Source organism: Mirounga leonina, unplaced genomic scaffold, assembly GCF_011800145.1.
Source record: "Mirounga leonina isolate KUSES-001 unplaced genomic scaffold, KU_Mleo_1.0 Mir_375, whole genome shotgun sequence".
Classification (NCBI taxonomy): domain Eukaryota; kingdom Metazoa; phylum Chordata; class Mammalia; order Carnivora; family Phocidae; genus Mirounga; species Mirounga leonina.
Window position 1 is genome coordinate 468727 of NW_023270717.1, and position 22774 is coordinate 491500.

At 64.2% G+C, this 22774-nt stretch overlaps 3 protein-coding genes across 14 annotated transcripts in view; all 3 read left to right on the plus strand.

The window, feature by feature from the left end:
* Window positions 1-34: 34 nt before the first annotated feature.
* Window positions 35-7085, plus strand: MAPK11 (mitogen-activated protein kinase 11). Of its 2 annotated transcripts, XM_034986028.1 has the most exons (12): window positions 35-165; window positions 2779-2908; window positions 3024-3082; window positions 3156-3267; window positions 3352-3381; window positions 3469-3516; window positions 3599-3713; window positions 4093-4164; window positions 4406-4485; window positions 5147-5225; window positions 5314-5487; window positions 5813-7085. In XM_034986028.1, the coding sequence occupies exons 1-12, from the start codon at window positions 50-52 to the stop codon at window positions 5890-5892; spliced, it is 1095 nt and encodes a 364-aa protein (XP_034841919.1). In that variant the 5' UTR covers window positions 35-49; the 3' UTR covers window positions 5893-7085. The 2 variants fall into 2 exon arrangements, with proteins under 2 accessions (XP_034841919.1, XP_034841920.1); XM_034986029.1 differs by lacking the exon at window positions 3352-3381.
* Window positions 7086-9097: 2012 nt separating this feature from the next.
* On the plus strand, window positions 9098-18267 carry MAPK12 (mitogen-activated protein kinase 12). The gene is made up of 12 exons (XM_034986030.1): window positions 9098-9469; window positions 9547-9676; window positions 12418-12476; window positions 13293-13404; window positions 13520-13549; window positions 13782-13829; window positions 14327-14441; window positions 14682-14753; window positions 14872-14951; window positions 15032-15110; window positions 15193-15366; window positions 17665-18267. The coding sequence occupies exons 1-12, from the start codon at window positions 9345-9347 to the stop codon at window positions 17742-17744; spliced, it is 1104 nt and encodes a 367-aa protein (XP_034841921.1). The 5' UTR covers window positions 9098-9344; the 3' UTR covers window positions 17745-18267.
* Window positions 18268-19164: 897 nt separating this feature from the next.
* HDAC10 (histone deacetylase 10) overlaps window positions 19165-22774 on the plus strand; it is a 7963-nt gene continuing 4353 nt past the window's right edge. For 4 of the 11 annotated variants that reach the window (XR_004675876.1, XM_034986034.1, XM_034986039.1 and 1 more), the window contains exons 1-9: window positions 20261-20686; window positions 20756-20890; window positions 21117-21213; window positions 21445-21542; window positions 21633-21737; window positions 21898-21966; window positions 22072-22198; window positions 22384-22449; window positions 22671-22730. Coding sequence is in view for 10 of the 11 variants with exons in the window: in XM_034986034.1 (XP_034841925.1) it covers window positions 20628-20686; window positions 20756-20890; window positions 21117-21213; window positions 21445-21542; window positions 21633-21737; window positions 21898-21966; window positions 22072-22198; window positions 22384-22449; window positions 22671-22730 (816 nt within the window). In the remaining variant the exon portion in view is untranslated. The other 7 variants (XM_034986032.1, XM_034986033.1, XM_034986031.1 and 4 more) reach the window with 7 other exon arrangements.

Consider the following 22774-nt stretch of genomic DNA (forward strand, 5'->3'; position numbering starts at 1 on the left):
GGGCGGGGGCGCGGGGCGGGGCGCGGGCCGGGCGGCGGCCGCTTCGGACATGTCGGGCCCGCGTGCAGGCTTCTACCGGCTGGAGCTCAACAAGACGGTGTGGGAGGTGCCGCAGCGGCTGCAGGGGCTGCGCCCGGTGGGCTCCGGCGCCTACGGCTCGGTCTGGTAGGGGCGGCGGGGAGGGCGGGGAGGGCGGGGAGGTGCGGGCGGGACTGAGCGCGCGCCCCCTCCCCTCCCTGTGCGAGGTGCCTGGCGTGGGGTGGGGCCTCGCCCGGCCCCCGCCCCCGGGCCTTTCGCGGAGCGCAGCCATGAATGGGGGTGGGGGGCGTGAAGGCAACTTTCCTACCGGGCGCCGTTCGGGCTTGGGGAGAGGGGTCGTTCTTCCGCCCCGTCCCAGCCGGAGCACCCCCCACCAGGCCCAAATCCTGCGGCGTCACAGTCGGCGAAAGGGCGGGTCTCCCGGGCCCCTAAATGTGCAAGCATGCGTCTACGGTGGCCCCCCCCCCGCCCCTTCCCCCCCTCCCCGTCAAGGGTCTGGCATCCCTGGGGTCTGGCGGATGCCCGGGTACTAGGGTGGGTAGTTTTGTTTGCAAAAGAAAAAGCCCAGCTTGGGGGAGGGCAGGATCCCTCCCCTTAGAATGGCCTCAAACTGCCCGGTGGGTCCTGCCCCTCCCCCCGTTTTATAGGGGTCTCAGACTCTGGATGGGGCCTAGGCCTGAGCAGAGATGCCTACCATTATCCGTACAATACTTGTGGGGGTCTACACCCCAGTCCATTTCTTGCCCTAACCAAGAGAGCTCAGACCACAGCCCCACAGTTGGGCTCTGGGGCCCAGACAGAGGACAGTCTGGAAATGGGAAAGAGGGTTGGGATTTGGCTGAGGCCTGTGTGGGGTTGGGGAGGGACTGGGGGTCTTAGGGTAAGGTGGTTGCAGGAAGTCGGTTGCAGGTGCAATACTGACGGGCTGACTGTGGGTGTGGATGTTGAGAGGTGCCCCCCAAAACCCAGCGGGGTCTTACCAAGGCCTGAGCCAGGTGGCTGCAGTCCACTGAGGGAGTCTTGGAGGTGGGGAGGCCGGAGCCCCTAGGGATGGGGCATTGCTCCTGGCTCTGAAAGAAAGTTAAGAGTGGGACTTCCTGAACACTCCAGAGGTCCATTGCTGGAGCCTGGAGCAAGGGCTTCTTCCCTGCCCCGCCCCTCCCCAATCTGCTGCCATTGGCCAGCTTGCCAGAATCCTCAGCCTGGCCATTTCATCCATTCCAGCCTCAGGCCTCTCTCTTCATCTCTAAGACCTCAAGGGCCGGAAGAGGGTCAGGATAATGCATGAGTGGTCCCTGGGGAATATAGAGTCCTTGCTGGAATCACCACCGGTCTAGAATCACCTTCTGGGAGGTCCTAGAGAGTATCAAGTTCCCCAAAGGAGGCCTGGGTCTCTCCCCGTTGCACTTAGTGGGCAGTGCCCAGCGCAGGTGATGGCCCTCTCCTGGGTTCCTGTGTTCTCCTGATGAAGCTGGTGACCCAGTGCCAAATCCCTGTCACTCGACTGTGCAGACACAATTGGGCAAAAGGATCTGCTGCCCCATAGGAGCGGTCACTCCCCTACCTGCCTCCCCAGAAGTTCCCTGGACCCTCCCCAACGGGCCACAGTCACGTGGATGCCCCAGGCACATAGCTGGCTTTCCTTCACCACCACCTGGGCCCATGGACATCCCAGGTGCTGCAGGAGCTGCTCCCGGGGCTGTGTAGACTCCACTCGTTGCTGGGGGAAGCGGGATCTAGAGAGTGGATGTGAAGTGAGAGGGAGGGAAGGAGTGATTATCAGGGAGAGGAAGCGCGGATGGCTCTCAGCAGGGCTCCCATGCTGAGGCCAGAGGGACTCTGGGGGGGGGGGGGGCAGACCGTTTGCATTTGAAGATGATTCCCATGACTGTTGTGTCTCCTGTGAAGAGTAGATGGGTGTGGAAGCCGGTGCGGAGGTGGAGCATCTGGACCTCTGGGGAGTGGGGTGCGGCAAGGGGAATGTTCTGTGGGTCCAGACACTTCATAGTACCCAGTTTCTCACTCTTTTTTTTTTTAAAGATTTTATTTATTTATTTGAGAGAGAAAGAATGAGGGACAGAGAGCACCAGAGGGAAGAGGGTCAGAGGGAGAAGCAGACCCCCTGCTGAGCAGGGAGCCCGATGCGGGACTCAATCCCCGGACTCCAGGATCATGACCTGAACCAAAGGCAGTCGCTTAACCAACTGAGCCACCCAGGCGCCCCCCCCCCCCCAGTTTCTCACTCTTAAAAATAATAATGCAGTAAAAGCCTTTGGCCAGTTTTTCCTCCATATTTTGAATATTCAGAGGTGTTGGGGACCCAGGGGCTTTGCAGGTGGCTCTGGAAACCCTGAGGCAGCCTCCCGGAGCCATGAACCAATAGGGGAGCAGGAGGACGGTTTGGAGTGAAAAGGGATGGTTTGCAATGGCTGTTTTCCTGACCTGGTTGGTGGAGACTCTCCCCCAGCCCCATGCTGAGCTGGGGGGGAAGATCCAGGTCCTGCCCTAGGACTCCCTGGTGGGGCAGGCTGGGACCCTGTGGGCTGGAATGCCGCTGGGCTGCCTCTTGAAGAAGGAGCAGGCCCCAAGGAGGCACAGAGGAGAGGCTTTCCAGGTGCCGGTCCACCCGAGGGACCATCTGAGTGACGCGCAGAGCGGGGAAGAACAGGCCCGACAGGAGCAGGGCCTGGGGGCGCTCGGCCGGGCCCCCACGCGCCGCCTCACTCGGCGCCCTTGCAGCTCAGCCTATGACGCGCGGCTGCGCCAGAAGGTGGCGGTGAAGAAGCTGTCGCGACCCTTCCAGTCTCTGATCCACGCGCGGAGAACTTACCGCGAGCTGCGGCTGCTCAAGCACCTGAAGCACGAGAACGTGAGCGGGGCGCGCCGGGGCGGTCCGCCTGGCGGCCGGGGCTCCCCGCGGGGCACGCAGCACCCAGGGGGCGCTCCGGCGGGAGCTCCGAGTCATGACCCCCGTCCCCACGCAGGTCATCGGGCTGCTGGACGTGTTCACGCCGGCCACCTCCATTGAGGACTTCAGCGAAGTGTGAGTGGCAGCCGACGCGGGAGCGCGTCCGGTGGGGGGCGGGGCCGCTGTGCTGACCCCCTACCCCTCCCAGGTACCTGGTGACCACCCTGATGGGCGCGGACCTGAACAACATCGTCAAGTGCCAGGCGCTGAGCGACGAGCACGTCCAGTTCCTGGTTTACCAGTTGCTGCGCGGGCTCAAGGTGGGCGCCGCGTGGGCGGGCACAGGGCGCGGTGCCGGGGTCAGAACCTGACCCTCCCACCGTGTCCCCCTCTCCCCCTCGCAGTACATCCACTCTGCGGGGATCATCCACCGGGTAGGTGCGGCGTCCGGGAGAGGGTCGGGGCTTCTGCAGGCCCGGCCCAGGTGCTCTTCCAGCACTCACAACCCACCTGCCCTGCAGGACCTGAAGCCCAGCAACGTGGCTGTGAACGAGGACTGCGAGCTTAGGGTGAGCCGCCTGCGGGTGAGGGGCCTGCCGGCCGTGGAGGGGGCATTCAGGGAGGTGCTGACAAGCTTGGTGGTCGCTCTAGATCCTGGACTTTGGGCTAGCCCGCCAGGCTGATGAGGAGATGACTGGCTATGTGGCCACTCGGTGGTACCGCGCACCTGAGATCATGCTCAACTGGATGCACTACAACCAGACAGGTGATGTCAACCCACACAGCGGCAGGTGTGCTGTGTTGGACAAGGGTGGGCAGGCAGAGCTCGCACCAGGGCCTGGGGAGGGTGGGTGGGTGGGTATGCTGTCACAACCAAGGCCGTTGGGGAGGTGTGTCCAGCTTTGGAGGACAGGCAAGGTCTGGGACCATCATGGAAAAACAGACCTTAGAGGGGCCAAGCACAATAGGTCTTGGGCTAGCTCTTCCCCTTACCCAGGGTTGTACCTAGAGGAGTAAGGGGGTCTGCTGTTTTGGGGCCTGGGTTTGACTGAGTGGCCACTGAGCTGGCACAGTCGGGGCAGATCCCTAATTCTCTGAGAGGGTCCTTGGGGAGGGCAGGCTAATGGAGACTCCTTCCCCAACAGTGGACATCTGGTCTGTGGGCTGCATCATGGCTGAGCTGCTCCAGGGAAAGGCCCTCTTTCCAGGAAATGACTGTATCCTTGGCCCAGGTTGGGGAGGAGGGTGAGCCAGGGTCCCTTTTCTGGGTGGGGCTCAGGGGAGGTGGGCACTGGCCCTTTCTGGCTGGCCTGGCCTCTTCTGCCCCATGCTGGGCCACCTTAGGCTCGCTGGTTCCAGCTGTAGGAGAGCAGGTTTTTGGCAGAGCCCCAAGGTCTGGGATCGGGGGGCCTGGGAAGGGTGTGTTCCTGGCCAGTAGGCATTTCCTCAGCCAGGCAGACATCGACCAGCTGAAGCGAATCATGGAGGTGGTGGGCACACCCAGCCCTGAGGTTCTAGCAAAGATATCCTCAGAACACGTGAGTCACCAGCCATCAGCTCCCTCTGCTAAACAAGCTCCTGGGCACTCCGGAGGAAGGGGCTCTGTGGGAATAGACCGGGAACCATGTGGGAAACATGGGTCACAGTGGAATAGAGCCCAAGGCAGGTGCCTGACCCTTTCAGGGAGAAACAGGTGAACAGGGAAGACATTCCTGGCACGAGGGACAGTGAGGGCACAATCTCAGCACTGACTAGCAGTGCTTTTGCCAAGGACAGTGGGGTGCTCCAGGCATGGAGAGCCAGGTAAGGCACTGGAGCCACCACACCCAAAGTGGGGGATGCCTCTGGTCCATGCATGCTCCCTTTTTTTTTTTTTTAAGATTTTATTTATTTATTTGACAGAGAGAGACACAGCGAGAGAGGGAACACAAGCAGGGGGAGTGGGAGAGGGAGAAGCAGGCTTCCCGCCGAACAGGGGGCCTGATGCGGGGCTCGATCCCAGGACCCTGGAACCATGACCTGAGCCGAAGGCAGACGCTTAACGACTGAGCCACGCAGGCGCCCCTCTATGCATGCTCTTGTCCAGTCCTGTTGCAGTGAATGGGTCTGGGGGCTTCCTTCAGGAAGTCCCTGCCTGGCTTTGGGCCAGTGGAGGTAGGGTGTTAACCACCCCCTCAGGCCCTTCCTGTGTGCCCCCAGGCCCGGACATACATCCAGTCCCTGCCCCCCATGCCCCAGAAGGACCTCAGGAGCATCTTCCATGGAGCCAACCCCCTGGGTGAGGATGGGCCCTGGGTCTGGGCTGGGCTCCATGTCTGGCCCTAGATGCACAACTGACCACCACCTTTCCACTGACCACTCCGTAGCTGTGGACCTGCTGGGAAGGATGCTGGTGCTCGACAGTGACCAGAGGGTCAGTGCGGCCGAGGCCCTGGCCCATGCCTACTTCAGCCAGTACCATGACCCGGACGATGAGCCTGAGGCTGAGCCCTATGATGAGAGCGTTGAGGCCAAGGAACGCACAGTGGAGGAGTGGAAGGGTGGGCTTGAGGAGGGCCAGGGGGGTGGGAGCAGTGGAGCCCAGGGGCCTGAGGGCTTCATTCCCCCGCAGGCTAGGAGCTGCCTGTTTCCTGCCGGAAGTGTCCAGTTCCTGCCCAGAGTGGTCCCCGAATTCCCCGCACTCCTGGGGCTGGGTGTGTCCGGCAGAGGCTCACGGGCGGCACAGGGCAGGCTCCGGAAGGAAGCCCCAGGGGCTGAGGCTGCCCTCAGGGTGGTGGGCCTGGGCTGGGCAGCTGGCACCGGACAGGGAGGCGGGGGCGGTGGCCCGGTGACAGCATGATGTCACCCTCTCCCTTCACTTCCCAGAGCTCACCTACCAGGAGGTCCTCAGCTTCAAGCCTGCAGAACCACCGCAGTCTCCCGGCAGCCTGCAGATTGAGCAGTGAGGGGCATGTGCCCGCCAGCCACAGGGACCGGCGGATGGGCCGGAGCGTGCCGGCCCACTTCCTCAGCCTGCCTCATTCCCACGAGGGGTGCCTCCCAACACCACTGTGGCCAGCGCCCTGACCCTAGCCTGGGGTCCCCCGCCTGCACGCGGCTCCTCGTGGGCAGTCTGTACGCATGTGCATGCACGATGGTGTGCATGTGTGCAAGCCGCGGGTGTGGGAGTCTAGACGGAGCATCCCGGACTTCCTTGGTCCTCCTGCCTCCTTCCAACAATCTAGGTCTCCCTTAGGACCTCCCCTGGATGCCACAGGGGTTCCCCTGGGGAGTGTGTCTGTCTCCAGATCTTCTCAGTCCCAGAGGGCTGTCTCTGGAGGGCATGGTGCCCTGGGGCGGGGGTCTCTGGAGACTGAAGGGAGGGTCTTGCTTGTCAGAGCTTCTCGACCTGGGAGTGGGGGCTACCCTGGGAAATGCTGAGACCCGAAGGTCTGAGAGCTGAGACTGCCGCCAGGAATCACAGGAGCAGACCATCCCGGGGCCACGTGTTCACCTGGGCTGTGGGGGGCTCACGTGTACTAACGTGCTCCCCTGGCACTGACGTGTCGAGGCACGTGACCAGCAAGAAGCCTGAAGAGAGGGGTCGTACTGTTACTTCCTTTCCCTCAGTTCCCGGTGTGGGGGGTGGGGTGCTGCCGCTGAGATCCTGGCTGCAGTGTGCGAAGGACTCAGGTGGGCAAGGGGCAACCAGGGGACAAAAGCCAGGGGCTTTCTCCTTGAGTGTGGGGGCTGTGGCAGGCAGGAAGAGCTGGTGGGCACGGGGGCTCCAGCCTTGATTCGGGGGGGGGAGTGGCGCCCACCGGTGTACCCTTGGACTCAGACCCTGACCTTGGCCTGGAGCTGATGAAGAAGCCTCTGCCCGCTCTACCTCTGCCCACCCTCCGGCCCTGCAGCTGAGCACTGGGCTGTTCTGGCCTATGGGTCAGCTCGCATCCTCTCTTCTTCCAGAACGGAGCTGATCTAGTAACCTCTGGGACGTGACCCCGCCCAAGATGTGTTGGGGGTGTGGGTCCCCCATCGAGGGGCTTCTCTGTGAGGGGGTGGTGTCCCGTGTGTCAGGTGGTGACCTCCCACCTTGCAGAGGTCTCAACGTCAAGTGCCTGCATGAGGGTTTCACAATAAAGGGGGTTCTCTCTCACTCAGCTTGTGTCCCGAGTCCCGAGGCCCCGCTGCCTGGCTGTCCCCGCTGCTTGGGGAGAGGGTGGCTGGATCTGTGCGTCACACCCCCAGCTGCTCTGGCCCCCCCAGACCCTGCACTGCCCAGATCCCTTGGGTCTCCAGTCAGACAAGCAGCCGTATTCAGCCCAGCACCCTCCCTGCTCCCGGAGAACCCAGGGCCACTGGGGGTGGGGTGGCGTGAGTTCTGCACCCAGGCTAATGGGCTCTGACCCGGGACAGAGCTTGATGGCCATGCACAAATCAACCCCAGCTGCCCTGCTGAGGAGCTCACTGGGCAAGCTCAGCTTCCGGTCTGGTTGCAGATCTGCCCCTTCTCTCAGCGGTCAGGGAAGCTGCTGCGGGACAATCTCTGGGAGCAAAGGCTTATCCTTTCCTGGAGCTGGGTAAAGTGGGAAAACTTTCTTTTCCTTCCTGCTTAAGGGGCAAGAGGGCCGCCTCAGCCCTCAGGACATACACTGAGCTACTAGCCTACTGTTCACTGCAGCTCAGGTGAGGAAGGGCACCAGCCTCAACAGGGATCAGGCAAAACGTCCCCAGGACGGGGGCATTTGTGCCGTTCCCCTGGGCCTTGGGGGTGGAGACCATCTGGGAGTCGGAACACCAGGGCCCTGGTCAGTGTGGCTACTGGGCCTCAGGTCCTAGGGAACCCTGCAGACCAGGTTGGGCCAAGTCCTGCGGTTGGGGTGTGTGTGTGTGCTGGGGATGGGAGCAGAGCTGGAACATGCCCCACAGGGGGAAACCTGCCAGACCCCTGGGCCCACCTCAGGGAATAAGTGGGCCAGCTAGGGGCTTCCTGGAGGAGGCAGCCCAGGGCATGAGGGGCACAGGTGGTGGTGGCTCCAGTAGCCCCAGGCCGCTCTCTCTGGCTAGTCTCCAACTCCTGGGTGCTGCGGAAGACTAGCCTGCAGCTCAGGTGTAAAGCTGCTCTGGCCGGCTCTAAGCTGCTGATTCATGGTGGCCAGCAGGGCACAGAGGGAAAGGCGGGGGGCCCTGGGGATCCTGTTACCCCACTCCCTCTCAGACCTGGGTCACTGGGCTGGGGGAGGCCGAGGAGGGGGCTCTGTCCTCCAGGAGCATCTGGTCCAGGATGTGGCCAGACCTCTGGAAGGATGATGCTCATGCCCCCACCTAGGGATAAGGCCGGGGGGGTGGGCACTGAGGGCCCAAGTAGGGCCCTCCTTCACCCCTGGGGTCAGGTATAACTTTCTGCAGAGAGAGGAGAGGCCAGGCTCAGGACAAACAGGAGGGAGAAAGATGGGAAGAAGGTGGGACAGGCAAAGGGACTTGCACATGCTTGGAGCAGGCTTCCCACTTGCCAGGTGGGTGGAGAGAAGGGAGCTGGGTGTGCACCAGGGCCCAAGGGAGACCCACAGGACCACCCTCTCTGGCTCCAGGGGTTGGGAGGCCTGGGGTCGGGTGGTCACAGGGAGGGATGTTGGGGATGCAGCCTAGGTTTGGTCACAGGGAGAGGGGGATGCAGGCCGTAGGTGCTGGGGACGCCACACTGGGACGTGGATGGATCAGCCCCAGGGGAAGGGGGCGGCCTGCAAGGTGGGCCGTTTACGTGGGGGACACAGCGCTCAGCTCAGGGGCCTCAGGGGTGGGGGCCCGGGTTGGTGGGGTGGAGTTGGCCAGGCTGGCGGACAGGGACTTGCAGTTGGGAATAGAAGGCCGCGGTTCCGGCTGCCCAGGACGGGCCCAGCTCCCTGGGGGCGTGGTTACTAAAGAGGGTCTGCGCGCCCCACGGGACTTGTGCTAAGCCACCCGCACCCGGGCCCGGGGAGTCCGGCCCGGGAGAAGAGGCGGCCCCGCGTGGCCTGGCGGCGCTGCCCTCCCCCGCTCCGCCCCTCCCCCCAGCCCCCGGCCCTCCCCCCGCGGCGGCCGCCTCGGGTTTCCGCTGGGGCCAGAGGGCCGGCGGGGGCGTCACGTGCGCGCGGCCCGGGGGCCGGTTGGTCCGCGGGCAGGGGAGGGACCGCGCGCTCCCCGGGCCGGGGCCGGGGCCGGGGTCGGGCCGGGGCCGGCGACTCCTGACGCCTGGAGGGCGGCCCCGGGAGCGGAGAGCCGGAGGGCCCCAGCGGCGCACGGGCGACGGCGCGGAGCGGGCTTTGCCACGCGGTGGCCCCGGGCGCGCGCCCAGGGAGTCCCGCTGATCCCGGGTCCCCGGTCCTCGGGGCGCAGCGCCCACGGGGCCCGTGGCGGGGCGGTGCCTGGGGCCGCCATGAGCTCTCCGCCGCCCGCCCGCAGGGGCTTTTACCGCCAGGAGGTGACCAAGACGGCTTGGGAGGTGCGCGCCGTGTACCAGGACCTGCAGCCCGTGGGCTCCGGCGCCTACGGCGCGGTGTGGTGAGCGGGAGCCGGGCGGGGTGGCGGGCGTCGGCGCGGGGTGGCTCGGCCCTCCCGCTGACCAGTGCGTGCCGCAGCTCGGCCGTGGACAGCCGCACTGGCGCCAAGGTGGCCATCAAGAAGCTGTACCGGCCCTTCCAGTCGGAGCTCTTCGCCAAGCGCGCCTACCGCGAACTGCGCCTCCTCAAGCACATGCGCCACGAGAACGTGAGTCGCCCCGGGCCGCCAGCCCCGGGCCCCCGCGTCCACTGCCTCTGCTCCTCTCCCTCCTCGCCAGCAAATCCTGCCCTAGAGGATGGGGTCCCTGCTACCCGTGTGCTGGGGTGGAGATGCGGGGTCGGGGCGTTGTACCCCAGAACTGGGGGGGGGCTCCACGTGGTGAGGCCAGAGCCCCGCCTCTTTCCAGAGAGAGCTTCCCTAGGGTCTAGCTCTCGCTGCTAGGCCAGTGCCTGCGAAGGGCTTAGCTCCTTGGCTTCCTCCTGGGGCCACATCTGGCTCCTCAACCGAGGCCCTAGTCAAGGCACCACCACTTGCTCAGGCCAAGGGCTCGTCCACAGCTCACCCCAGCCCTGCCTCCAGCCGGGAGCCTGGAGGTGAGAGAGGACGCTCACATGTGACCAGCGGTTATCCTGGAAGGGGCCCTCAGCCTCTTCTCTCTTGCTGGGCATCCTCCACAGCCGCACCCCAGGCCCCCTTTCTCCACCCCTTCAGGCCCCTCTGCTGAACAGTCTGCTCCAGTCTACCTCCCCAGCCTCAGTTCAGGAATGCACAGCTGGGCATGGGCAGGAGTCAGCATCCCGGCACTGGCAGCCCAGAGCCTTGGGGTCTCTTGTGGTGAGGGGTTGAGGGGGCTGGTGTGTGGAGGGCACGAGGCATAGTGGCCAGCACAGAGATGCCTCCTTCCATGGTGGGGGATGGCAGATCTGGGGCCCCACCAGGAAAAGGCCTCCCTTGTTTCCAGACCTGCCCATAGAGCACCACGTGTGGCTGCCGTGGGCCTCTCTAGTGGCCATTGCTGGCTACTGAGAGCCCTCCTCTCTCCTGGCGGAACTCCTGTTGTTCCACGATGTTCCTCCTACAACCCTAAACTCTCCCCCTCCCACACAGGCCATTCCTGCCTCACCCGGAGTTTGGGCCCAGTCTCAGGGCTGGTGGTCTGGGTACCCAGACCCCGGGCTAATCATGCTCTTGACAGATGGTCTGGTCCCTCCTGGATCATCAGAGCCACCAGCCTTCTTCCGGGAAAATGAGTCCCATGTCCACCAGGAAACTTATTCCCTCAGTTCCTGGCTGATGCTCACCCTCTTAGCCCCTTGAGTGGGTTCTTCATTCACTCAGACTTTCCATCTCTGCCCTTAGCCCTTCCCAGGTGAAATCCATTCATGATGGACACCAGCCCTGCCCCGACCTCACCACCTCCTGGTTACACTCAGTCATGCGCAGGCTTGGTTCCCATGAGGGCAGAGTCTGCTACGCAAGGCTTCATCCTCCTCCCCAGCTGTCCCCCTCTCCCACCCACCCACCCTGCCCTTCCCCTAAGGTCTCAGGGCTTTCTTTTCAGGCGCTTCCGACCCCTGGCCCAGTCCCCTCCTCTGTGCCACCCATGAGCAGCCAGGTGCTCCTGCCTCAGTGGCGCCCTGCGCACAGCCGGGAGGCTCTGCCAATCATAACCCTACTTTCTTAGGAGGACGCTGAGCTGTAAGAAGCCGTGCCAGGTCCTGCCCTTCTGCCCTCCCTCCTACTTCAGGCCAGAAGCCACCCTGCAGAGGCGCAGAAGTCTCTATCAACCTGACATCCCCCCTACCCTTGGGGACCGTGTCCTCTGTCCTCTTCTTGCCAAGACACTGTCTTGGTGCCACAGGCCTCACTGGCTTCCAGGCCCCTCACTGAACATCCCTCTCTGTCCTCCCCTTCCCTATGCCCATGACCCTGGCCCTGGTCACCTAGTTGTCCCTCCACTTTGTGTCCACTCTCGCCTCGCCCCCGTCTGTCCCCACACAGCAGGTAGGGGGACACACTCAGCATCACACCTGTTTAAACCCTTGCTCAGCAGCTCTTAGGATCCAAGCCAAACCTTCACCTGGCATGCAAGGGCCTGCCCAGGCTCCGTCTGGCCTCTCCTTGGCTGCTCCCTGGCTTGGGCCTTGGCCACCTGGCCTTTCTTCCCGTGTTCCTCAAATGCTTGAAGTGCTCTCCCTTCTTCCTCGGCCATCGTTCACATGGCCTCTGCCAGGCGTCCCCCCCGGCACATCCACGTGCCCCCCTGGCCACTCCGGTATACAGGCCTCCCAGGGATCAGCAGGGCCAGCTCTAGCCGCTGGCCTGCCTGGGCCTCTCCAGCAGAGGCAAGGCTCCCTGATGGACCCGCTGGGTGTTGGCTCTCCCCTGGGAGGCTGTCCCACCCTGGTCTCGGGTCTTCAGTGGGGATAAGAAGAGGGGGAGGAAGGGCCAAGGGGCTGGAGCTCCTTGGATGACTGGGAGCTGACCCAGACTTGGGGCTGCCCCTCCCCCAGAGGATCCCTGCAGTCACCATTCAAAAATAGCCTGTGTCTGTGGGCGTGTGTGCCAGGGCTGGGCCGCCCTGCCAGGAGACAGTGCGGAGGGGACAGGGACAGTGTGGGGGGGACGGGGACAGTGGGGGGGATGGGGACAGTGGGGGGCGGGGACAGTGGGGGGACAGGGACTGGAGGAACAGGGACAGTGTGGGGGCGGGGACAGTGGGGGGGATGGGGACAGTGGGGGGGTGGGGACAGTGGGGGGACAGGGACTGGAGGAACAGGGACAGTGTGGGGGCGGGGACAGTGGGGGGGATGGGGACAGTGGGGGGGTGGGGACAGCTGTAGGGGGCTTTCCTGCCTGGAGCACAGTGCCAGTTTTGGGGGTGTACCCGAACCCTCATGCCCTTCACTGTGCCCCCATCCCACACGGTACTCCGGCCTCCTCCCCAGGTCATCGGGCTGCTGGACGTGTTCACCCCTGATGAAACCCTGGATGATTTCACAGACTTGTGAGTGAGGTCCTGGGCAGGCTGCGCAGGGCAAAGGCGTGTTGGGCTGCTCCTGGCTGCTGACTCGGGTTCTGGGTTGGCGTGTGGGGGTCCCTGCAGCCCGGGTCGGGGTCGGGAGGCACACTGCCCACCCCGTCCCCACACCGCAGCCCACCCCCTGTCACAGGCCCCCCAGACCCATGGTGGTGACACAGCTGGGTGGAGCTGGAGGTGTGAGCACGGGACTGCATGGTTAGTCGGCAGGTCCCGTGCTCTGGGACCCTGGCATCCTGGGTAGCCTGTAACTAGAGCTGCTGACCTTTGCTGGCAGGCAGGGGAGGGGTAGCAGGGGGGCCTGCCTGTGGCTGCCATCCCTGGATTCACACTGGGGCCGGCCAAGAGCCAGGGGCTGAGCCGGGGAAGGGCTGAGGACAGGCTCCTCACTGCCTGACCTTGCAGAGGTCAAGGACCTGCACAGGCCCCTGTGCTGAATGTCTGTCCTCTGTGTCTCTCTCCCTCCACCTGCCCGGCATGCTCCTCCCACCCATGTATCCTGCCGTCCCCCACTGCCCACAGGCCCTGCCCTCCTTTCTCTTGCACCCTCTTCTGCCTGTGATCCCTGGCGCTCCCCAGATCCTAGCCTCTGTGCGGCCCTGATGCACCTGACGGTTCTGGGGCAGGGTGGGCGGAAGAGCTGTGGGTGTGCGCTGGAGAGGTGGGTGGAGCCTGGTGTTGCCCTGTGGAAGGTGGAGCCTGCATGCTGCGGGGGCGCCTCTGGGATCTCCCGGGGCTGAGTGGGTGTGACACCTGCCGTCTGCACCCACCCCGGTCCCTCAGTTACCTGGTGATGCCATTCATGGGGACTGACCTGGGCAAGCTCATGAAGCACGAGAAGCTGAGTGAGGACCGAATCCAGTTCCTTGTCTACCAGATGCTGAAGGGGCTAAAGGTGGGAGTGTGCGGGGCATGCTGCAAGCCGGGCTGGGGCTGGGGTAGGACTGCTGGCCCATGGCTCTGAGGTCCCAGTGAGCTGGCCACCGCTGACCGTCTCTCTGTCCCCATAGTACATCCATGCTGCTGGCATCATCCATAGGGTGAGTCCTGGTGGTGGCGGGCACTTCCTCTGGCCTGTAGGTGTGGGAGGGGCCTGGCTGCCAGGAGCCCCCATTGCTGGCCTGTCAGGGCAGTGTGTGTGATGCCCGTGTGCAGCTGTGGGGGCCGAGGGACCTTCCTGGAAGGGCTGCTGGGTGGGGCTGGCCAGGGTGGGCTCTTCCCCCGTGCACCCCCATGGGAGGGGCTGCACGGCCACCTTTCTCCCGCCCCCAGGACCTGAAGCCCGGCAATCTGGCAGTGAATGAGGACTGTGAGCTGAAGGTGTGTGTTGGGTCGGGGAGGGTTCTCCCCACCTGTCCATCTGCCTGTTGCCCTTGGCCCTCAGGCCTGAGGAGAGGGACCAGACCCCAGCCGTCCAGGCCAGGGGAGGCACTAGATGCAGACACTAGGGCATGGGGCGCATTCCATATCTCATTGAGGCGAAGGGAGGGAGGTATCCCCAGTTCCCCATGCCTGGGCCAGGGTAGGGCCAAGGGGACCTCTCCAAATGTGCTGGCCAGGTCCTGGGGTCAGCAGGGAGTAGAGGAACAGGGAAAGGAGACCCACCGGGGCACCTGCTCCTGAGGGTGGTGGAAGGCGAGGTCAGGGGGGCTGGGTGCACTGGCCATGGGGAGGAACTGTTGGGGAGTCTGTGGCCATGACCTCAGGTCCTGGAGGTTTGGCAGGAGGCCCCGGTGTGCCCAGTTCTCCTGGATCACAGGCTGACCCACCTACTCCCTGGGGGCCTCTTCGCCCCACCTTCCTGATTCTGACTATAGATCCTGGACTTCGGCCTGGCGAGGCAGGCAGACAGCGAGATGACTGGGTATGTGGTGACTCGGTGGTACCGGGCGCCTGAGGTCATCTTGAATTGGATGCGCTACACACAGACAGGTAAGAAGCTGCCCAGAGACTCAGCCACTCCCGACACCAGCCTCCCAGGCCACACCCGCCTGCTTCCATTTCTTTATGGGAAGTCCAATGGTGGCTCCTCCGTGGGGAGGCTGCTGAGCTGGGATGGGAGCCGGGCGAGGGTGTGGCAGGCTAGATGGCCCCCTTGTCTGTGTCCCCCCCATGTGTGTCCCCCTGCCCTCCCTGGCCTACAGAGCCCTGATGCAGGGGCTTCTGTCTCAGTGGATATCTGGTCGGCGGGCTGCATCATGGCGGAGATGATTACAGGGAAGACGCTGTTCAAGGGCAGTGACCGTATCCTACACTTGTGGGGGGGCAGCCTGGGCCTGGGTGGGGGCTGGGCATGCTGTCCTGGCCAGGTGGGGTGTGCCCTGCTCTCTGGCCCTGTTTTGTGCTCCTCAGCTTGGCACAGACCTGGACCAGCTGAAGGAGATCATGAAGGTGACAGGGACGCCTCCCGCTGACTTTGTGCAGAGGCTGCAGAGTGCTGATGTCAGTCGGGAGCTAGATGGGGGCTGGAGGGGCTGGGCCTGGGTCTGTGGGTTGGTCCCTTACCCTTTCTTCCTGAAAAGGCAAAGAACTACATGAAGGGCCTCCCCGAGTTGGAGAAGAAGGATTTTGCGTCCATCCTGACTAATGCAAGTCCTCTGGGTAGGACTGGACTGGGGGGGAGTGTTGGTCAGTGACGAGGGCATCAGGGCCTGGGACCCTCCCTGACCAGCCCTCCCCGCAGCTGTGAACCTCCTGGAGAAAATGCTTGTGCTAGATGCAGAGCGGCGGGTGACTGCGGCCGAGGCGCTGACCCACCCCTACTTCGAGTCACTGCAGGACACGGAGGACGAGCCCAAGGCCCAGAAGTACGATGAGTCCTTTGATGATATGGACCGCACGCTGGACGAGTGGAAACGTGAGTTGGTGGAGCTCTGGGCAGGGCCTGTGGAGGGACCCTGGGAGCCCAGTGCAGGGCGCCAGGGCTCAGAGTCCTGGGTCCCCCTACCTGGGGATGCAGGTAAGGAATACAACAGTCAGAGGGCAGTGGGGCTTCTTGGCCAAGGTGACCTCTGGCTGGAGTTGAAGGATGAAAGAATGTCCCTGGCAGGGGGTTCAGAACTAACAAGAGCAGGAGGTGAGTTCTGGAAATTGTGGGAGGCAGCTCCCAGCTCAGGGCGGTTGTGAGCACCTGGCCTCTCCCCACCCTGCTGGCCCGGCCCCAGGGCTGCCCCCATCTTCCCCATGTCCTGGCCAGAGACCTGGGCCATTCTGGAGCCCCTCTGCACCCACTTGTCCCCCAGACTTCCACTGTTGCCTCTTGAGCTTGTCCTTGTTTCTCTTTGCCCCCGCTTTTAAAAAAAGATTTACTTATTTGTTTTGTGGGGGAGGGCGTGTGTGCAGGCGAGGCAGGGCAGGACAGAGGGAGGGAGAAGATCTCAAGCAGACTCTGCTGAGTGTGCAGCCTGACACGGGGCTCGATCTCATGACCCTGAGATCATGACCTGAACCAAAACCAAGAATCAGACTCTCAACTAACTGAGCCACGCAGGTGCCCCTCGTTGCCCCTTTTAGGACCCCTCCCACCTGACTACTGCACACCCCTCTTGTCCCGCCAGCAGGATAAGGCCCACCGCAGGCAGCCTCCTCCACACCCCTTGCCCATCCCTTCTAGTCCCGCTGAGCAGTTCAGACCCACTGAAGCCTGTGCTCAGCAAAGCCGGGCTTGGCACCGGCTGTTGGGTTACACCAAAGGCCCCTATCCTCACCTCTCAGGGCCCAGCCAGCACATGCTGAGCCTCAGGCTGGGCCCAGGGACACCTGCCAGGTCCTCAGGCCCCATGCTGGGACTGGCTTTGCAGAATGACAGGCAATGAGGGCTGCGTTTGGTATCTTTCTGTTGGTGGCTGCAGGGCCAGCCTGGAGGGTGCTGGGCACATCTGAGGACAGCAGTTAGGTCCCGTCCTGGCTCTGCCTCAGACCCGGGGCCTTGGTGCTGCACATGGGGCTGGGGTGGGACGGGACTGGTGGTTCTCAGACCCTGTTCCTTGGCCACTGGGCTGCTCCGTGCCTCTGGCAGGGCCCCACCCTTATTTGTGCTTCTAAGTTTGGTTTGGTTTGATGAAAGTTTTCTGTTGCTAAAAAAGATAACATGAAAACCACGGGCCACAGAATCCTTTCTGTGGTCCCCACCCACACACAGTGGTAAGAGCTTTTGCTTTTACTACAGACCATGGTGAACACATGACCTGTTTGTGGCCGAGCCCCTGGTCAGGAATGCAAACTCTCATCACCTCCTGTTTCCCTGGGAACAGCCAGCTTCACACAGACCTCCCCTGTGTGGACTGACCCCGGTGTTAGGGTTAGATGAAGGGCCTAGGAGGCACCTGATGGGGCAGGAACACATGGGTGCCACAGGCAGGGCCAGCCACATAGATCACCTGCTCTAAACACACAGTGTTTCCTGAACTGGGCTTTGGAGGACCAGTGTCCCCCAAACAGGTGCTGCACTGGCCAGGTGAATATGGGAATGCTGGGGTAGGCTGAGCAGAACCTGTCCCTTTGCAAACTGCTCAGAGGGAAAGCAAGTCAGGCCTTCTCCCTTCCTTTGGGATGGCTTGCTCTGGGAACACATTTTAGGGGCCATGACCAACAGGCGAGGAAGGTAGAAACTGGTGTTTGTGGGAATTCTTCTCATTTAAGTTTTGGTGGATATTTTGGATCCAGAAGCTGGGGTGTGTTCTGGTGGGATTCTGAGTGGCTCCACTTGAGTAGACACACTGATTTATATTGGCACACGGCTCCTTACACCAGGCTATGGGGCCAGGGCCTGCCTGGCCACCCCAGGGGCGGTGGGTTTGGGTTGCAGGAGCCCCATCAGGGTGGATAGCCCCTGTGGATGGACACAGGTGGGCTGAGTGTGGCCCTAGCCTGGGATGAAGTCACGTGTGAGGACAAAAGCAGCCTGTCTGGCACCTGCACTCCAGCAATGACTTCTGGTTCCGATGTTTTTGGGCACCAGCTGGGCCCCTCGGTCATGGCGAACAGCCTGTGCTCTGGGCCTGGGAGCTCTCCCCTCCCCCACCCCCACCTCACAGGACTCAGTGCTCTTCCTGGGTCACTGGCTTCCACCCTGGGTGTGAATCCTAGGAGGTGATTCTGAAGGGTGATGAGGCCCCTTCTCCCCTGATGGTCCGTCTCTCCCACCCCGACCCAGGTGTCACATATAAAGAAGTGCTCAGCTTCAAGCCTCCCCGGCAGCTGGGGACCAAGGTCTCCAAGGAGACGGCCCTGTGAAGACCCCTGGGCCTCCACAGTGGTGGTGAGGACACCTTGGGGATCCTGGCTGGGGCTTCTACCTGGAAGGGGGATCCTAATTATCACTGTGACTTTGGCTGGGGCTTACATCCCAGGAAACCTCTGGTTCCATGGATCCCCCCTCTCCCAAGCCTGTTATCCTGATCTCAAGGCTCCCACCTCAGCCTAACCTGGGGGAGCATCTGGACCTTCTGGACAGGATGTCAACCTGACTGGGGACTGGCCTCTGACTCCCTGAGCAGTGGTCCTCTCCCCCAGGTGCAACAAGAAGCCTCAGAGCCTGTGGGGGTGGGTGAGCCTTGGGGTCAAGGCCTGCCCTCTGACCCTGCTCGCTCCAGCCCCTGCTGAAGCCCAGTTCATACAGCTGAGAAAGGACAGGGAGGGCGCAGAGCGCCTACTCAGGGATGTCTCTCCCGGGGGGCGTTGGTGTGGACTCTCCTGCACCCCCAGCCCAGAAAGTGCTATGCCCACGTGGCTGGAAAGAAATAAACCCTTTTGTACAGATCCCACTCTCGCTTTCCTAATTCTCAGGCTGGATCTCCACCTCTAGGCGTCTGAGCTGCAGCCTGGCATAGAGAAGCTGGCCCTAGAGTCTCAGCCCCTGCTCAGCAGCTGGGCCTGGGGACCCCCTTCCTCCCAGGTCCACAGTGAGCCCAGAGCCTGAAGCCCCCGCACTAGGGATGGGCCCCTGCCCTTTTGTGGACTGACCTTCCTCTAATGGCTTAAACTCTGGAGCCAGACCCCAGGCAGGGCCTGATGAGGACGGGGTTAGGGTCCGACCTGGGGCTCAGTCCCAGCTGTCTGAGCTCCCTGCACTCTCCAAGGCCAGGTTCCTGGTGAGGAGGGGTCACGCTTGGCGCTTTGAGACACCTGGGGCACAGCGCACGAATGGGTTCTATTGTCTCCAAACCTCCTGCCCCTTCGTCGGCCACACCCCAGCGCAACGGCGAGCCCGTGCCGCCCTCTGCCAGCCATTGGACGTCTCAGAGAGCTGACAGCTGGGTCAGGGGCCACTTTGGGGCTCCTGCGTCTGCCCTGGCTCCTCCCACCTGTCCCCACGGCAGGTGTGCCGAAAGCGGGGCCCGGCTGTCCCCCTTCGGCCTGGAGCTCGGCTGCACACGCGAACAGCTAACCCAGCCAAGTACGGTCAGACAAGTTGCCAAAGTGGACACCGGCCTTCTCTGCTGGGGGGTCTCCGATACCTCTGGGACAGACGGTTGCCCCGAGCCCCCGCTCAGAGCGATCGGGAGGGGCGGTCCGCCACAGGCCCCTCTGGAGCCACGTGGCCCAGGGTGGCCACTCAGAGTACGCCACTCCATAGCCACCGTGATTGGCTCAGGGGCGGGCACGTGACCCAAAATGAGCCAATCGGAGTCTGCCCAGAGCTTCGGTAGGACGCCCGTAGCCCGCCCTGGCAGGTGCCCTGATCAGGACCGTGGGGTCCCCTGTGGGGTCGCGGGCCGCAGGGGGTAGGGCCCTGTGGGGGCCGCCGGCTGCATTTCTACCGCCGTAGAGGCCATTCCTGCGCTTCTGGGGCACCGGAGAACGGGATTGGTGGCACTCCCGCCCCAGGGCCCCGCTTCCAAGACCCCAAGTCCCCAGGACCTGCGCTCCCGGCCCCGCCTTCTAACAGGCCCGCCCTCCCCCACGCCCGGCCTCCCCTGGGCCCGTCCCCCTCAGAACACCGCTTTCGAGACCCCAGGGCCCCGCCTCCGATAAGCCCGCCGCTCCGGTACTCCGGCCCACGGCCCCGCCTCCCCCGGGGCCGGGTTGGCAGAGGCCCCGGGTTTCAGGCCTTTGGCTCCCGCATGCCTCCTCTCTCTGGCCGTCTCGCTCTGGGTCTGTGTCCGCGCCGCCTCCTTTCCTTCCTTCCTCGCTCAGATCTCCCTGTGTCCGCCTTTCCCTCCGCTAGGCCTTCTGCCCTGCCTCGCCCCACGCTTCGGCGACCCCTGTCCAACGTCTCTGCCACCACCTAAGCCTCCGACTCTGCTCTTCGGCCAGGGTCTTTTGGAGCTTCAGTCGGGCCCTGACACTTCCTTACACCTCGACGCGGCCCAGGCGGGGGCTCTCCGGCCTGCGGCCTTGCTCCTGCGGGCCCTCGGCCTCGCCCCCTCACTCGCAGCTGTTCCTCGAGCTCTGGCTAGGATGGGCCCCTGGGGTGCGCCAGACGTGATGGGCTGCGGACGGGTCTGACGCCTTGGCCTGCGCGGTCAGCGTGGGTCTGAGATTTGGGGCGGACCGGGACACTCAGTGGTGCCGCCGTGACAGTCTTGCGGGGTCCGGGGCACACTGGCCCTGGGTCCCCACACCCGCCCCCCCGGCACACCCGCCCCCTCGCGCACCCGCCCCCCTCGCGCGCCCCCCCCCCCCCCGCGCCCCCCCGCCCCCCCCGCGCACTCCCGCCCCCCCCGCGCACTCCCGCCCCTTCGCGCACCCGTCCACTCTCGCCCCCTGCCGCTCCCCGCCTCCCCGCGCGCCTGCCCCCTCTTACACGCGTCCACTCCCGCCCCCGCTCCCTCCCCCCCTCGCGCACCTGCCCCCTAGCACACCAGTCCACTCCCGCTCCTGCCCCCTCCCTCCGGCCAGGCCGCGCTTCGGGGCGGGGCTTTGAGCGGCGGGGGCCGGACCGTGCCGGGTCCGAGTCTGAGGAAGCCGGAAACCTGTGTCCGGGAGCCACCCGGTCGACCCCGACTGCGGCCTGCGGCCTCCTTCCGTGCCTGGATTCTGCGCGTTCGTGCCCAGGCTCCGTGCGCTCCGTCCCAGCTGTGGCCCAGGGGTTGAGCTGCTCCCCGGGGCTGCAAGGAGGGAGCAGGCACTCACCGGTTCCCCGCCACCCCCCTACCCCCCCAGGGCGGCTGGGCCATGAGGACCGCACTCGTGTACCATGAGGAAATGACAGCCGCCCGGCTGCTCTGGGAAGAGTAAGTGTGAGCTGGTAGAGGGGGAGGGTGGGGAGGGGGCTCTGGACGCTAAGCTCTGTGTCCACGCAGCCCTGAGTGTGAGATCGAGCGTCCCGAACGCCTGACCGCAGCCCTTGAGCGCCTGCAGCAGGGGGGCCTGGAGCAGAGGTGTCTACAGTTGGCAGCTCGAGAGGCCTCAGAGGCAGAGCTGGGCCTGGTACACAGGTCAGATCCCGGGGACCCACCTTCCAGAGGAGGCCGCCTGGCACGTGGGGCCGCCCAGCCTGCCCGCATCTTGAAAACAGAGCATCTCCCCTACCTGCCTCGGTTTCACCACTGGGTGGGAGGGGGAGGGAACCGTGAGGTGGGCGGTCCCACCAGCGCACGGCCCCTCCTTCTCCCCTTCCTGCTCCTGCTGGTGACCCTGCCTTGCTTGCCTGCCCCTCTGCAGCCCAGAGTATGTGTCCCTGTTGCGAGGAACCCAGGCCTTGGGCACGGAGGAACTACGGGCGCTGTCTGGGCAGTACGATGCTGTCTACTTCCACCCGGTGCGGCCCTGGGGACACCCCCCCCCCACATGCACATCTGCATGCCCGTGCCCATTTCATGGCTGCGGCTGCTGACCCTGGCCCATATGCCCTCCGTCACCAGCGTGCACATGCCCTGCATGCCCGACCAGCTGCTGCTGCTGGGACCTGCAGCCCGGCACAGGCCTGGGCAGAGCCCGAGCTGCAGGGCGGTGGGGGGGGGGGGGCTCATCTGCACCGCTGCCCCCGCAGAATACCTTCCACTGTGCCCGGCTGGCCGTGGGGGCCGCGCTGCAGCTGGTGGATGCTGTGCTGACAGGAGCCGCGCACAATGGGCTTGCCCTGGTGAGGTGAGGGCTGTCCCCTTCTGGGCTGCCGCCAGCTGTGGGGAGCCCTGCGAGGGCACAGGATGACCCTGATGTGTCAGTTTTCACCCGCAGACCTCCGGGGCACCACAGCCAGAGGGCTGCCGCCAACGGGTTCTGCGTGTTCAACAATGTGGCCATAGCGGCCAAACACGCCCAGCAGAAACACGGTCTGCAAAGGTGTGTCCTGGGCTGTCCGTGCGCAGGGCCCAGGCCAGACGGAAAGCGGTGGAGTGGGCTGCTGGCAGACCCCATTCGGTCCTTTCCCCTCTTGGGGTGGGCTCTGGCCCCCAGGTGGGAGGCCCTGCCCCTCAGTGACCTCTGCACTGCCTGTCCGCAGGATCCTCATTGTCGACTGGGATGTCCACCATGGTCAGGGCATCCAGTACATCTTTGAGGATGATCCCAGGTGAGCTGGGGTCACCAGCCTTCCCTGCGACCCCCTGCTGGGAGCCATGGGGCTGAGGTCCTGACCTTTGAGCTCCGATTTCTGACCTCGGCCGGTTGTCCGCAGTGTTCTTTACTTCTCCTGGCACCGCTATGAGCATGGTTGCTTTTGGCCTTATCTTCAAGAGTCAGATGCAGATGCTGTTGGGCTGGGGCAGGGCCGTGGCTTCACTGTCAACCTGCCCTGGAACCAGGTGCCCCCCCTCCCCCCACCCAGAGCCTCTCCCCCAGGCCTCACCCCTTGCCCCACAGCCCCAGGCCTCCTGAACGTAGTCCAGGGCATCCTTCCAGGGTCACCCCCAGAGCCTGGGCCCCAGGGGTGAAGACCCCAGCCCCCCCCCCCCCCCCAGGGCCCAACTCTGATGCCCGGTGGCCACAGGTTGGGATGGGAAATGCTGACTATATGGCTGCCTTCCTGCATGTGCTGCTCCCTGTGGCCTTTGAGGTAACTGCATGGGGGGCAGGCATGGTGTTGGTGGGAGGAGCGTGGGAGGGGGAGTCCGTGCCCAGAGGTGTCATCCCCCGCCCCCCCCCGCCCCCCGCCCCCCCCCCCCCCCCCCCCCGAGCAGAACAGAGCCCTGTGGGTGGGGAGCACTCTCTGGAGGGGCCTCCTTCACCTCTGCTCCAGGCTCTCTCTTGCCCATCCCCACCTGGCCCTGTCCACAGTTTGACCCTGAGCTGGTGCTCGTCTCGGCAGGATTTGACTCAGCAGTTGGGGATCCTGAGGTGAAGGCCTGTCCTGGCTGGGGAGGGCCTCTGGGGCCCTGGGG